General features: G+C 34.7%; 1 protein-coding gene across 1 annotated transcript in view; it reads right to left on the reverse strand.

Moving 5' to 3' along the window:
- EPHA5 (EPH receptor A5) overlaps positions 1 to 16,435 on the reverse strand; it is a 306,828-nt gene that overhangs the window by 231,587 nt on the left and 58,806 nt on the right. Inside the window, exon 3 of the mRNA XM_060298694.1 lies at positions 13,883 to 14,543. Coding sequence (XP_060154677.1) covers positions 13,883 to 14,543 — 661 coding nt within the window. The remainder of the gene's footprint in view (positions 1 to 13,882; positions 14,544 to 16,435) is intronic.

The following is a 16,435-nucleotide window of genomic DNA, read 5'->3' on the forward strand; positions in this document are numbered from 1 at the left end:
TCTAGTATATTATTGCTTTTTACACTGACTTGAAAGTCAAACTATTCCCTTTGGCCAGCTTTTGTATTTTCAAGGAACAAGAATTTTTTCTCCTCAGCTTTCATTCCATTCTCTTCTAACTTCAGATGAAAACAATGTAAGTTCTAAGATTTGATCAGAGGAACACTCTGGCCAGTCTTCCCCTTGATGATGGAGGTTGCCCTTGGTTAAGACTTTCACTTTCATCAGATTTTTCTAAAACTCAGATTTTTTTTTGCCTAACTAACTCTGTGCCTCCTCAATGATTAATTTCTTCTTCCTTCAGTCCCTAATCAAAGTTTGTTACAAATGGACTCTCCATTCCTGTAATATACATTCAATTCCTTGCAACATGCCTGGTTGGCCCAGTTTATTTCCCTCTTAAATTGAAATTAAAATTTTCCCACTTACACTCAGAAACCTCCTCAGTCTTTACAGGCCGTGACCTGAGGAGATGACCCGGTGCAGACTGGACTGGACAGAATGCTCCCCCCTCCCAGGGTTCCACATGTCCTAGGAGGATAGGTCGCCATCCCAGGGTGGTGAAAGCAACACAAGCAAACTGTAGTTCAAAAAGCAGATACAAACAAACAAGCAAACCTCCAGTACTTTGCCTAGGGTTATTTTTCACTGAAATGGTTTTCAACTTTTAAAGTATCTAGCATGTACTGAGGATTTGCTCTAGGCCAAGTACTAAGCTTCATGAGCCTCCAGTCTTTAAAATCTAACCCAGGTTTCAAAATCATAAACAATACTTTCACTGTGAGAGACAGTGGAAAAACTTTTTTCCTATGGATTAGTTTCTAACGTTATGTACTGAGATCAATAACATCTCAGTGTCTGCCAATAAAACATGGAAGAAATCAAACTGTAAAAATAAAGTGCTATACTTGAGTACTATTTTGAGGCAACTACTAACAGATGTTTCCCTCTTGTCCACGGTGGAACAAAAGTTCCTATTTTGGATTTAACTTCATTTTCACCTGAATGAAGAGCAAAGTTCCTCCAAGTATAAGTGCATTATCTGTTGCTGTTTGTTTGTGTGGGCCTGAAGAGGAAGGCCTGACTTAAGTCAGCTCTATTGTTACTGTGTAAATGCCCTCACCAGCCCCTCTCTCCAACCACTGACTGTGTCCAAAAAAGCTACCGCTGTCACAAAACAAGGAGTCCTCACTGTTGTGACATTTCATTTATCTGGGCAGCAACATGCTTGAAAGGAGACTGCCTCGTCTGAGTCAAGTATGGAAGACAATCAAACCCAGTTAAGCAAACCAGTGTTGACATATTAAATCATGCTTGAACCAAGAAAGTAAAAACAGGCGACACACAAAACCTTCTAAAGAAAGTTTTAAATAAATAAATAATACAGGTCAGTGTAGTTCTAAAAAAAGAAGCTTTTAGCGTTGGAAAATACTGGGACTAGGTGAATACGGGGACATCATTCACAGGAGCCAGTGATTATGTGGCTGTCTGATTGTGAGGTGCAAAACTAGAGTTAGTGTGGTTAAGGGAAGCATAGGAGAATACTGGGAAGCTTTAGGGAAATCACATCACCTTACTTTCCAATCCATAAAATGGAAAATAAAATTTTGATAGTTCCATTCTTTATTTAAGAAATGTCCTAATAGAATCCTTTCCAAGCGCTTTGAATTCATCAGAGGAAAAGCCCTTATGCATATGGAGTAGTGTATTATTAATCTCCTGCACAATCACACAGCAGGAACTTCGGAGTGCTCATTCTCTAAGTCTGATTCCTGCTAACAATTCCATCAAAGAAATGGAGTTATCCATCAGTCAAATTATCATTTTCTCTAATTGTTACTTCCCCCAAACTGTGTCTCTTCTTTTTTTTTTTTTATTTAAACTATACCTTAACAGCACTCAAATGAGCAGGATATCTTCAAGCTCAGAAAAGATCAAAGCATATCAACAAATTACTTGAGTTCTTAAGGACGAACCCTACTGGTCAGCCATAAATACAGACACAGTGTTTAAACAACAAAGTATAGAAGATAAGATGTGATCCACATCTATGACCAGAAATAATAAAGGATACAAGAGCCTTTTCATGTAATGATAACCAGTTATGAGATCATGAATAGCTTAGAATTCATAGTTTTATTTTTACAGCTAATTAATAATACACTTTCTAGAAAAAAAACTATGCGGAGCTAGTGGCTCCATGCCTTCCTGCTTTATAATAATTGGCATGTCCTTCTGGACTAACGTACAAACTAAATTTAAAGGCAATAAATTATACTGTTTAGGCAAACAGCATACTTAACCTTTTTTCCTGTGAGTAGTATAAACTGGATATATAAACAAATCAATTAAATAGATTGATACCTTCAAATTAAGCTAAGCTTCTTATTAGTTGCTTGGATAGTTAGCTTTCTGTGCAACCCTCCAAAGTGGTTAAGCAGATTTTTCAAGGCTTATCCATACAGGAGGTGTACTACATAAATCTAAACATGTCGAGCAGAAAACATTTGACATATTAATTATAATAGAAATATGGTCCTAAGAAGAATCAGTGCCTTTTATTCAGGATTATCATGGATGCTATATGTGATTACAAACTACAAATCAATTTGTGATTAAGTGTGTTTATATACTGTTCAAAGTACAACAGTAGAATGGAGAATCTGAAGTTAAATATATGATTCTAATGCCAAGTCTAAAACGTGGTGGTTGTGTGATACTGGGCAGGTTAATCTTCTCCCTACTTCCAACATTTGGACCCCAATTTATCAGCTTACTGATGATCATAATATTTGCAACTAATATATTAAATCCTGATTAGCTAAAGTCAAGCCACAGGCTGTGCTAATATTTAAATATGTTATTCCCACTCCCCCAAATTAAAGTTCTCTTTTTTCTGCAGAAAAGGATAATTTTGTTTTAGTTATTTTGTTGTAACAGAGAGCTTATGAAATACATCAAGATTTCCATCTGTATCATATCTCCATTTTTAGTACTATGAAAAAATATGATTATTCTTATTTCAATACAGAGCATTAACATAGCACCTCTAAACTCCTGTCTTTAGTTTTCTTTATTCAGGATGAAATTATTTATTATAATTACACCAAGTTGGCTAATAACATGAAATTAAATTTTGTGGTATCATTTAGTATCCTTTATGCTAAAATTGTTTTAGACAAAACAGTATGACTACTAGTTTGTGTTTCCAAGTTTCATAAATGTTCCTTTTATACTTCTTTCTCAAAGCCAGGATGTCCTTTTCCTTAAATTAATTTTTTTAATATTTTTTTTTGAAGAAGTTTGAGAGATTTTGACAAAAGAATGTGGAAAGAATTTAAGGAAATGCAGGAATTTTTTCTCTATGGTCTGTAAATCATTTTAATTCTAATGCTACTTGCAGAAGAAGAAAAGTAAAAGATAACTTTTTCTCTATTCATGTCAATGTTAAAATGTCAATTCTCATTTTAAAAAGTTACTTTACTTGACAAATGTTTCAGTTTAATTTTTTCAGCTATTAACTCTTTAGTAAAATAAAACGTGTTGACTAAAACATAAATGAAATGTACTTTTCAAAAAATGAACTAATTTTTATTTCTGATAAAATGAATACCAATGAATTTTACATTTGGTGGGTGGAGAGTGTTTCAGACAGGGATGTATATATCCTTCACTAATTTTAGCTTCCTGTAGGTCAGCAATAATTTTTCAAAATTAAAAGTTTTATATTTGGGCATTGTATACTTAGGGAACTATAGACTTAAGTTTAGCATTTACTAGTTCACCCAAGTCTTCTGGTTCCAACAACATGAAGGTCTAAGAAAACCTGGAAACGCTCCAAGTACAAGTACCTAGAAATTAAATTAAATAGAACAAAGCTTGGGGCTGATAAAGTTAATTCATATACTGGGACCCACAAAATTGAGGTCACCCCAGTGGCCCAGCACATGTCACAAATCTAAACCTAAATCAGCCTGCACTTAAGAGAAACCTAACATACACCAATCAGTATCCTCCAACTCAGCTTTAGTTAGCCCACCTTACCCTAGAAAGTAGGACCTGCTAGCCTTGTAAGTAAATCCGGACCTCCTAGCCAATCATTCCTTGGTTCCGCATTGCCTCTTCTAAAGCTCTAAAAAGCTCACTCTTGCCCAAAATCCCCTGGGAAGAGTGTCCCACTGCTGGTGAGGCACTGTACTCCCCCAGTCCATGGATTATTTTGAATAAAGGATATCAAACTTGTTACTAAATTGTTTTAGTTTTGTCATTTAACAGGGCTCATTTTACTGTTTTGTTTTAATGCAGGGAAATTTTAAGATGGCAATACATTTTATAAATATGGGGATGGAAACCCACAGGAGGAAGAAAAAAAGAGGGAACCAAAGCATGGAGTGCTGCCTTTTAGAGATGATCCTATCCTGCTTCTCTGCAGGACAGGAGGGCTGAGAATGGGTGTGGGAAACGGGAAGCCTTGGATTTTAATGTCCCAGAGTCCAGGAGAAAAAGCCATAGCCTTGTGGAAAGTGGGGAGCCCTTCAGAGAGTCTGAAACCTTGAAACACTGGCTGCACCCTCAAGAAGGCACTGGTTAATAGGAGGATGAGGAGAGGAGAATTTGTAGAGTTAGAATAAGACAAAATATTAATATGCTTATCATTTCTGTGTTGTTTATACAGTTTCTTTGTATTTGGGTATAAAGCAGAAGGTTGGCAGACTACAACCTATGGGCCAAATCCTGCCTGTCACCTGTTTATGTAAATAAAGTTTTATAGGAATACAAAAAAAAAAAAAAATAGAAGGCACTGGGTAAAACGCTGCCCATGTATACAAGGAGTGCCAAAGAGTCTTGTGGGAGGTGGGACCTCTTCATGGAGGGAAGAAATCAGTCTTCAAGAATCAAAATTTGTGGCCTTCCCTGGATGAGGTTTTGGGGTATAAATTTACATAAGACACTAAAAGCCACCAAACCTTAATCCTAACTATCATAAAACTCCTTAATCTGGACTACACGTTACAGTCACCTAGGGAGCTTTAAAAAAAAATACTGATGCTCTGGCCAGCACCACACAATGGAATCAGAATCTCTCATAGGTGTGTCCAGCAACAATATGGTTTTAAATTATTAAAATTACTGTGTTGCACTATAAAAATGTTGAGAAGAGAAGAATTAGATAAAAACTGGTCCCAATAATACTTCATCAGTAGGAGGAAAGCTTAAATCATGTGAAGAACTCCTACAAGCCAATAAAAAAAGACAAACACTCCAAAAATGTAATTCATAAATTGGAGTGATTAGGACATGGCTGCCATTTGTACTTTTTTCTCTACCTTGTTGTGGTTTGATTTTTCCCCTAATTTGCCAATATTGTTTACTTATGATAATAGTAGAATGAATTGATAGTAAATATGAGATTCCAAAGTCAAGAAGCAATTAGCAGAAATAAAAAAGGAAAGAATTTCATTTGGCCTAATAAATCAAAAGTTATATAATTAGCATCTATATCAAAACAAGAAACATCTGGAGGGAAAGATAAATATATAATTAATGCGTAATAGTCATGAAACAACATGGAGAGTGCAATATTTTGATATTTATTCAAAGGGATTAAGATAAATACATTTCTTGCCCTTATGTAGTTACATGGCCCTAAAATTTATCTGTATTTCAGTTCCTTAATCTTTAAAATAAAGAAAAAAGGAGGATTCACTCCAAGAGTCCTTTATATTAGTGCTTCTCAAACATAGATGCACATAAAAAACACCAAGGGATCTAGCTAAAATGTAGATTCAGATTCAGTTTTTCTATGATGGGGCTTAAGATTCCGTAGTTCAAAAGTTCTCAGGTCATGCTGAAGTGGCTAGTCCATGCCCCGCTCCTGAAGTAGGCATACTTTATATGCCTTTACAGGCTATCTCTGCAGGTGCATGTTGTATTATTTAACATTTCACATATGAGGAAAGTTGGGCTCAATCTGATTTTGTTTGTCCACAGTCACACAGCTACCAAAAGGAAAAGTGAGATTTGAATGGAGACCTGCATCACCTTAAAGCCCACAGCTCTCTTTACTGCGTACAGAATCTGGTGGTGATTTCAGGTCGATTTTGAGGTTTTAAGTCTACTTAATGATTTTATGCCATTGGTGGCTACTTTGTTTCATATCATTTGCATTCTTTTTTTAACTTTTTGCTCTTAAGAATCTGGGAATAGACACTGAGATGTTTGCTGAATCACACTCAGTGAATTTTCAAAATTAAATTTTCCTGTACACACAACTTTTCCCATGAGAGCTATACTGATTTATGTTATCAGACTTTGTAAAAATCCTTCTGCTGCTACCTGAACAAAAAAAAGCAAACAATAAAACAGAAGGAGTACGTTGTGGTTTCCCAGTACATTTAAGTATCATGGATTTTAAACCACTTCTGAATATATCAATTCAGATATATGATGATATATAATAGCTTTTATCTTTATCATTAAACTTTTTTCAGAGAATTATCTTTCTATATTAATTTATTTCTATATTTCTTTGTTAATTTATATATTTCTATATTAATTTGTTATAATAAAAGTAGCATATCCAATGCATATTCTTTTAATAAATGTTTTTTATCAGGAAATATTTTATAAAATATGAGACACTTGAACATAAATATAATCACTAATTCTCCATCCATGTGATCATAATGGAGCTCAAGATCAGAAATGCTAAAATTCCTTTGCACGGTAACAATACGGAATGTGCCACCATCATAATAAGACATTCTAGAGACTGACCCAAAGTAAAATGTACAAAGTAGCTATTACTATTACTGTAAATATGAGGCATAGTATTTATTTGTTACATTTATTCTAAACATGGCATAGGAAAGGGAGACTCACGACTTTGCCTAATGCACCTCCTTTTATGAGTGAGAAAGTAGGAGTGCAAAATCAAGATCAAAAGCTTGTCTAGGAGGGATTATGGAGTGTTTGCTTCTGCTTCTTCTATTTCTTTTCCTTTATTGCCAAATCTCTCTCTCTCTCTTTTATTTTTTTACTGTGCCCATATCCAGAAGATTCACTGGACCAATGAAACATTAAGTTCTTAAAAAAGAAAAGGCTTTCATTCTTTCAACTGGTATAATAACTTACAAGCTGCCATCCACCACACCAATACTACTCATAAATAAACTGAGTTGTTTCATATTTGATATATATGTATTTGACCCTAGGTATTATTAGGAATTCTCTATCCTTAAGACAGTATAATATGTATATGAATAGCCTCTTTTAGCAGGTAATTTCAGGGAGTAGCAGCTCTTTTATTTCTCAGATTTTAATATGCAAATACATTTTAATATAATTTTAGAGGGAAAAGAGATATATACAAAATTGATTAATATACTATGATAAATCTCTGCACTGAAAGCTTCCATCTGCTTGTTAAGCTGTTTCCCATAGTCTTTGTGGCTTCTTTTTTCACATCTGTGTTAAACATCACCTTTTCAGAGAAACATTTTCTTACTACCCATTTTTTTGCACACTCACACTGCCAGTAACAATGCTCATAAACCGTAACTGTAGATGTGAGTGCACATGTATGTTTGTGAGCTATCTGTCTGCATTACTAGGATACAGGAATTGTATAGATAGACTACAGTGCCTAGTACAATAACTTAAAGGATGAGCGATCAATAATTTAAAGAATGAGTGATGATATCTAAGGAGAGAGCAAATCTCCTTTATAAAGTAGGTTCCAATATATTTACATAGTTTTGATCACCCAATAAATAAAAATGTAGGATTATCCTTTGATAAATGATTCTACTCAAGAATATACTCTCTAGTTTAAACAAATTAGAGAATTTTCTAAGCTGAAGCTACCCTGTATTTTCCAATGGACAGACACATATTCCTGTATATAATTTTATTTTTAATAAAATATCTAAGACATAGCTAACGTTTATTGAATAAGTACTGTTTTCTAGGCATTATTCTAAATAATTTTCATATAATATCTCCTAGAATTGCTATGAGGTAGTTAGAGACGAGGAAAACAAGGAATAAAGAGATTCAACAACTTGGTCAGGGATACAGAGCTGATAAATGGCAGAGGTAGGATTTGAATCCAAGCATTCTGGCTCAGAATCTGCATGCTTAAAACACTAGGGTACGTTGCGTCTCATCAGCAGCATATTTACTGATATACTATATCACTTTATCCAAGTTAAATTAGTCACATTTCAAAATGAATACGCAGGGCTTCCCTGGTGGCGCAGTGGTTGGGAGTCTGCCTGCCGATGCAGGGGACACGGGTTCGTGCCCCGGTCCGGGAGGATCCCGCGTGCCGCGGAGCGGCTGGGCCCGTGGGCTGTGGCCGCTGGGCCTGTGCGTCCAGGGCCTGTGCTCCACGACGGGAGAGGCCACAGCAGTGAGAGGCCCGCGTACCACAAAAAAAAAAAAAAAAATGAATACGCATTTTAAGAAATGTACACTTCTTTCGTTCTGCAGAAAAATGTTCACTTTTGCAAAGGTAACCAGTCTATAAACATATTTAGCTTTAGCAGCACATCTGCTCACGTAGGCAGATGGAGTATATTTCAATCAGTGGTTCTCAGCTAAGAGAGATTTTTGCCTCCAGGGGTCATTGGTAATATATGGAGGCATTTTTGACTATGAAAATCAGGAGTGGAGTATTAGAGGCCAAGGAAGCTGCTAAATATCCTACGGTGAACAGGACCACCCCTCCCCCCAAACAACTAGTTATCTGGCCCAAATATCAATAGTATCAGTGTTGAAAAACCCTGATTTAGAAAAAAAAAGAAAAGCAAAAACAAAAATATGCAGAGTATGCTCTAACATTTTAATAGAACTAATCTAAAATTATTCAAGGGAGGAGTTAAAAAGAAAAGAAAAATCTATTTTATTACTCTCATGTGTAATACCTGCAAATAGATGAAATGACTTAACTACTTGATTGTCTTAGTGGTGGTTCACAGCAGTAGGTCACACACACACACATATACTCACACACCATTGACACTCTACTTTCATAATTGCCATCTATTGTTAAAATTTTTAAATTAAAATTAGTTTCCTTCTGTTGCATAAAATAGCATACCAAATAGGACCAAAAGTTCAACCCCTTTGAAGTTTTTTGGTAATGTGTCTAATTAAAAATAACTAGGCTCTCCAATGCATAATTATATGAACACCTAATACCCTAAATTTCCAGCCAATTTTGTTTCAAACATAAATATGCACCAGAAGTTTGAATGATCGACATACTACTCCCTGCAGTATCTGTACTGTTTCTGAATCAAGGCTCTTTCTTGAGCTCAGTATTTTCACTACATTTCCTTGCTGTGCAATCATCTCCCAGTTGGACAATTAATGTGCTTTTTCTCCGCAGCCCTTGGCATGTGACACCCCCCCTTACCCTGTATTTGAGCATGCACCATATACCTTCTTCACTCTGACTGGTTTTGGCAGTGACCCACAATCTAAATCTCTTTCCTCCATTTGATATAAGTGAAACTATAATTATCTAGGGGTAATTTCAAATTACTACTTCATTCCGCTAGCAACTGATGAAGATTAGTGGTCTTGCCTTGCATCTGAGTAAGTCGGCAACATAATCACAAGAGAACTCAGCAGGCAACATTTGATTCATGTGAACTCAATTACTTCTGTCAAACACATTCACTTCAATAAAAAGCAGAAACTTCCAAAATGGGTTTCTGCTAACAATTTTGTGCTCAAAAAAATTTCATTTGACTCTTAAGGGAAAAAATAGTGTGAATTTCATCAGAAATAATAATAAATAACAAATATGGAAACATACTTGAATAAATGGATTTAATACATTATTAGTTCCTGAAAATAAAGAACATTTCAAGGAAATAAATTTGTATACTTAAGGCAGCTTATTATAGAAAATTCAGGCATATAAGTAAGCTTTAGAAAAATGAATTCACTCTACGTTTTAACGTAATACAATAGAAACCAGAGTACTTGCTTACCTTGTTAAAATCAGATTATCATGGAAAAGGTAGTCAAGTTCTCCTAAAGGAAGTTAAATATGAACTGCTAAATGGACAGGGACTCCTGAATCACTTCTTGGTTGTCTTCTGGGTTGAAGCCGCCATATGTTAATAAGCTGCCTAGCATTCTGATTCCTTCAGGTTTAGTTGCTAAAAGCCTCTCGGTCAAGTCTATCATGCCCTGCACGCATGTCAAGTCACATGAACATGATCCAACAGCAACTACCTGGTCACTTCCTAGTACAGATTCAGTAAATCTTAACATACGACAATCATTACAACAGGTTTACTCAAACTTCACCTTCTTATTACAGCCTTAATTAAATCCCAACATATTTTGATTATAAAAGAAACTGAGTTATTAAATGTAAATATGTAATAAGGCTATATTATAAACACTTTTCAGCATGTGATGTTTTGAGGTCTACAAAAATCACTAAGACGACCTCTACGATAGTTAATATATCATATGCCAATCATATATGATTTAATACCTGAAACTTGAAAATTTGGCCTGAGAATCTTAGGACTAAGTAAAGATTAATTTAAAAGACATATTTGTCAATTTTTATGACCAAGGATGTTTTCTAAAGATAAGTACAAAGGTAAGATAAACACAATTATTTATTTAAAATAAATAATTTTAAAACATAGTATTCTTTTATGACTTTGCTCATCCTATTTCCTCTTTTGAATTCATTTTCCTTACCTCTTGCCTTTTGATTTCCTTCTCACTTCTTAAGATTACATACACCACTGCTGTAATCAAGGAGTATGTAGTCTAATGGGGGTGGGGAGTGAATCATTAATCAAATAATAAGTTAACAAATATGTGCAAAATCATAACTCTAAATGGTTTTATGAAGGAAAATATGTGAGTAAATAACAGAGGGGGATGACCTAGTCTTCAAGGATCAGGGCCAGCTTCCTTGAACAAGGAGTGTTGGAGCACAGATCTAAAGGATTAGTATGAGTTGATCAGGCATAAGGGAGGTAAAAGAATTTTTCAGGGAAGGGAACAGAATCATAGAAGAACAAGTAATGAAAGTGAGCCTTTGAGAAACTAAAAGCGAGCCAGTGTGGCTAGTGCATAGTTTAAGATGTGTCTAGAGAGCTAACAGGCGCAAAGTCATGCAGGATCTTAGGCTACTTTAAAAACTTTATTTTAAAGGAAACCATTGAAGAGTCTAAAGTAAGTGTGTTGGGACTAGGCAGGGACTGAGGAGGATGGGTGTATGCAACTACCAGATTTGCATTTTTGTAGAGATGATACACTCACATGGCTCAAAAACCAAAACTACATAAAAAGTCATTCATTATATTTAAAAGTAAAGTTCCAACAAGATATGCTTATAGATTGGAGGAAAAAGGAAACAGAGAGAAGTGGGTGATTTTATGAGATAATTGCGTGGTAGTTTCTATAAATACTTTGGGATGGATTGAAAGTGGGAGGTGGGTAAGAAGGAGATGTCAAGAATGATTCCTAGATTTCTGGCCTATCAAGGATAGCTCCAAAACATCAACGTCCCTACTTAAAGGTTTGGGGACAGTACATTAAAACCATAGAATGAGTTAGAGTTATGGAGGAATTGTATATGATACGCACACTTACACACATACATACATTTACATTTGCATGTACATATAATATATAGGTTTAAATGCATATATTTATTTATGTGGGACTATCTGTGATGCCTTAATTCTCCAAAACAAACCTTCAACATTTATTTATTCATTCAATAAGATGTTATTTATAAAATAAACATTTGAAATTCCTCCTAGAGCGGCCACATATCATTTGTACATGGGAAAACACCAAGAGGCACTATTCATATAGACTGCACTGTGTAGAACAACTTCTGGTGCTGTGTCTACAGCCTTCATGACCCACAGCCTTTGTTCCTCCTACCAGAGTAGGGTAATAAACACATTTATTGACGTTTCCTCCAAGGTAGCCTCTCCGGTTCGTCCCTCTTTCTCTCAGGTCTCTACTCCTCAATTAGTAAGAGTACGAGAATAGGAAGTTGCAGTAAATGCATGCACTAAAAAACATCCTGTCAGAACACTACTTCCCCAAGATGTTTTCATGATAAGCACCTGCAGAATATTTTAAGCCCAGCAACAATCAAAAATTATCCTCTAAATGCAGAGGTCCTTTATACTCTGTGTGGATACGGACGAAGACAAAAGTCACTGTGTTTGAACTAAAGGTACCACATTATCATTCGCTAAAAGGATATAAACAAACAACCAAATCAAGCATGCTGCTTTATAATAATAGTAAACAAATTATTAGAAATAATAAGATTCATATTGTAAATATTTTAGGGAAAAGAATACAGTGTATTCAATGGATTATATTTAACTCCCACTTCTGATTCTACAATTACATATAGCTTCACCTTATACCAAGAAGGCTGCTCAAAAGAAAAGTTAAGGTAATGTTAGTTAGAACTTTCCTTTAAATACAAACCTAAATAAAATCTGATTCATTTCCTTGACAAACTTAAAAGCATATCTGAAACATAATTTTGATTTAATAAAACTTTACATATACATATAAAGGAATAGAGAGTTGTAGATTACGTGGAGAAATAATCATGCACTTGATTGTAGATGGTATACAAATATGAGGTGATGCTGAAAAAGGAAGTTTAAATATGGTGCAATGTGTTTCTAGAGAGAAATAATTAAGCAAAGTCAATATGATTTACAGGAAATTTCCTAGTTTTGTTTCCCTGGATCTACGGTCAATCTACAGTCAGGCCTGAACAAACTTGAGCAAGTTTGATCCACATTATATACTGGATTTAGAAAAAAAAAAAAATGCACCTGAAGCTACCAGTGGGATTAGGGGCCTTCTTAGCATTTGGTTTTCTCCTCAGTTAATACACATTAACTCTCATTACCTATTTGGCATGTACACATCATGGTGAAAACAAGTTCAGGTTCATAAGGATGGATTTTTCCTCTTTTAAGGAAAACGTGTTTTCTTCTTCATAAGCTGTTCTTCACTTTGCATAAAGTACTATCCTGTTCCAAAAAGCTATTGATAAAGATCCAAGTTTAAAAGCGCAACTCACCACACTGTGGGCAAAATGAGGGTATTTTCAGATGAAGAAGGAGGCATGCATGATCAAGTTTCAATTTAAAAGAAAAATTAAAACAAAAAAATTTCCAAGTGCAAACTGCTTTGAAATGACCTTTCTGTATTGGCTCTATCTCCAAACAGTTATTTGCTTGGGTTCTACTTATTAGGCATTTAAAATTGACCTGGAAATTCTTAAAAGCAAGCATGTAATAGCCATTATATGTAAACAACACAGTAAACTAAGTCCTGTCACCTTATACATATTTTCCAATGAAGTTCATGTGGCTGAACTTATACCTGAAGAAATTTTAAAAGGCAGTTAAAAGCATGCCAAAACAAGTCTCATCGAAGGTTTACATTTGAATTTCATATAACGAGTAAAGAGTACTATTTTCTCTTCATGGAGATAAAGTAGCAATAAAGTAGCAGACACTAATCATACAAAGAAAGTTATATACAAAGAAATAATCCCTTGATCTGAGCTGTCCAAAAATAAAACTTCTGAAAGCAAAATGAATATGAAATATTACACTGCAAGTAAGACACTCTGATAATTATGTATATCCAATAAAATATTACATTAAATCTTTCATCATTGCCAGAAGTTTTAAAATTCTGAGAAGAAAGAAATCAAACTTGAAGAGAAATAATCTCCATAAATTAGCAAAGTAAAAGGTCGTTTGCTCATAATCACTGGAAGAAATACATATACATGATCCAACTGAAGCAGACAACCCCTGCAGATCCAAAGATAAACTCTTACCTTGACAGGTGCCGTTTTTCTCTTCATATCCTGCCTTGCACATGCATTTCCCAATGGGCACCAGCCACTCCCCTTCAGCGCTGCAGTGCATTTTGGGTGGTTCATCTGTCACAGAATGGTTGACACAGGAGCCCGACACTTCAAGCAACTGTGAAGAATCAGCTCCAGTGATTGTGTCAGGGAAGACAGCCAAGTGTCGTACCACAGAAGGGCATTTTTTATAGTACACACGAACGGAAACGAGAGCAATGCAAGCACCCACATCTTGAAAAGCGAGATAAAATCCCTTTTTGCTTAGAGGTCCTACATCTCTGATCTCTGTATTCAGTTTCATGACACGGTCACCAAGATCAAGTTCTGTAAAGCTTTCATCGGCAGCAATGGTATCAATTTTTATGTACTGGTTTTCCTTGATGTTTCTCCCATTCTCATCTGACTCAAAGTAATACATGTTAAAAGTTTCCTTACAGGTCCCCAGCCCTCCAGGAAGACTGTTGCAGTCCCGCAGAGTAAACTTGAGTTCTATGAAGATTCTGGAAGCACCTTCGTTGGAGATCCAACTGGTCAAAAGCCAGTTATTTTGATTCTGTTCCATAACTTTGCATACTTGGTATGTGTGGATAGGGGCATAATTTTCATCAACTTCACCAATCTCTTCCCACTGTGTAATATAATAGAAGGACAAAAAAATTAAAAGACAATTAGAAAATAACCAGCAAAAATAGTCAAAGAAAACTAATTCAGGTGTAAAATTTCTGCTTCCTCAATATACAGTATTGAGAGAAGGAGCTATATCATGAAAATTTTTAAAAATTATTTCCCTTTTTTAATTAAGTAAAGTATTAGTCATTATCTCCAATGTAACTCAAGCATGAAGACACGTAAATCATATTCCCCAGAAAAAAATCATGTATTTCAGAGTAATAGTAAAAGAAAATTCAGTATGGATGTGACTAACGAGAAGCAGTGAAAGGCAAGTATATATATTTGGAAGAAAGTTTGAAAGAAAAAGGGTAGATAAAGTTTGAAAGAAAAAAGGAAGTACAATTTTTTTAAAAATGACAATGAGAAAAAAAGCAATAAATGTGGAAAAGAAGGGATAAAAATGTAACGTGAATCCACATTTATTTAACCCTGGCAGGTTACAAATAACACAACAATGTAATAAAACTTGAAAGAAAATTCATTAGTTTAAAATTAATAATAAATGTTTATTTCATTGAACCAATCTCGTTAGGAATCTTTTACAGTTGGATAACTAAGTGTTTATTCATACATTTATTCACAAATATAAACCTAGAGACAGATAGAAAATAGAGATAAAAATTTTAGATTAGTAATACTGAGAGCCTTGTCATTTCAAATACTGAGATTTTTTTGTTATACATATCCTGGGAATGCATTATTCTTTCTTACCAATGCATTATTTTATGCACAATGACCTTAGAAGTTCTGAATATACACAGGATGTAGAAAAATTAAGTATGATTTATATAGCTTCCAAAATACTATTCAGCCAAAGAAGAGATCTAAACCTATCTCTTTCCTGGTAAAATACTACGGTTTTGAGAATGTCAATGCACCACACCACTTTCTAAACAGTGTAAAACCAGATTTTTCTTCTCATAAAGGTTATTATAATAAGAAACTTTAAAAACCTGTCTACAATCTGTGTGAATAAAACTACATATAGTTTTAAATCTTTAAAAATTGTCCTGAAACACACAGAGCAATGTAACCATACACACTGGCTTTCAATAAATCCAGAATGTGATTTCAGACATTAAGTATTAACTTCACAGAACCTCATTTAGTTAGACATGAAATTAAATGGAGCATTATTTTTTGATTCTGTTGAAATGACAACGATATGAAAATGTGGCATCACAAGGGATGCACATAAATCATATACCTCAGATGGCCCCTCTCAGAGTTTTAGCTGCCATCAGACAGACAGAAGTAAAAGGTGTTAATGAGGGAAAACTGCTGAGCTCCTTAAAATCACAGAGACATCAAGGTTGTATCTTACCTAACAACTTTCACATTAGGGTGTTACATGAAACCTTAGTTCATTCATTTAATCTCACTTTTGTCCTCTCTCAAAATTTATCTAAATTGTACTTAGCCTCTGATTTTCTAAACCAGCTTTCTCTCTCATTAAACTACTTACAGTTTCTTCCTGAAGCCATCCAGGTATCAATACGTTTATTATAAATGCTTAATGAATGTCATGATTAATATTTCATGTAAACAAGCACCTCAGCTAACCAAACGAAAACAACAAAAATGATCAACTTACTGTAAGAAGATTAATTAAATGTATTTTCTTTGTATTAGTAAATTGGAAAAGAGCATCAAAAAACTCTTCTCTGAAAAAGGAAAACCAAAATGCTACGTTATCTCTGTTTTAGATTCTCTTATTTTTTAATAGTCCTCCAATGCAAAATAGAAACATATTTCAAATCCTTGGCCTTAAATCATTTATGGAAGACTCATTTCTGCATCACATATTCCAATAGGATCCAGCTAGCAAGTCAAAGGAATTGGACAAGT

This window comes from Globicephala melas, chromosome 5 (assembly GCF_963455315.2).
Source record: "Globicephala melas chromosome 5, mGloMel1.2, whole genome shotgun sequence".
Lineage (NCBI taxonomy): Eukaryota > Metazoa > Chordata > Mammalia > Artiodactyla > Delphinidae > Globicephala > Globicephala melas.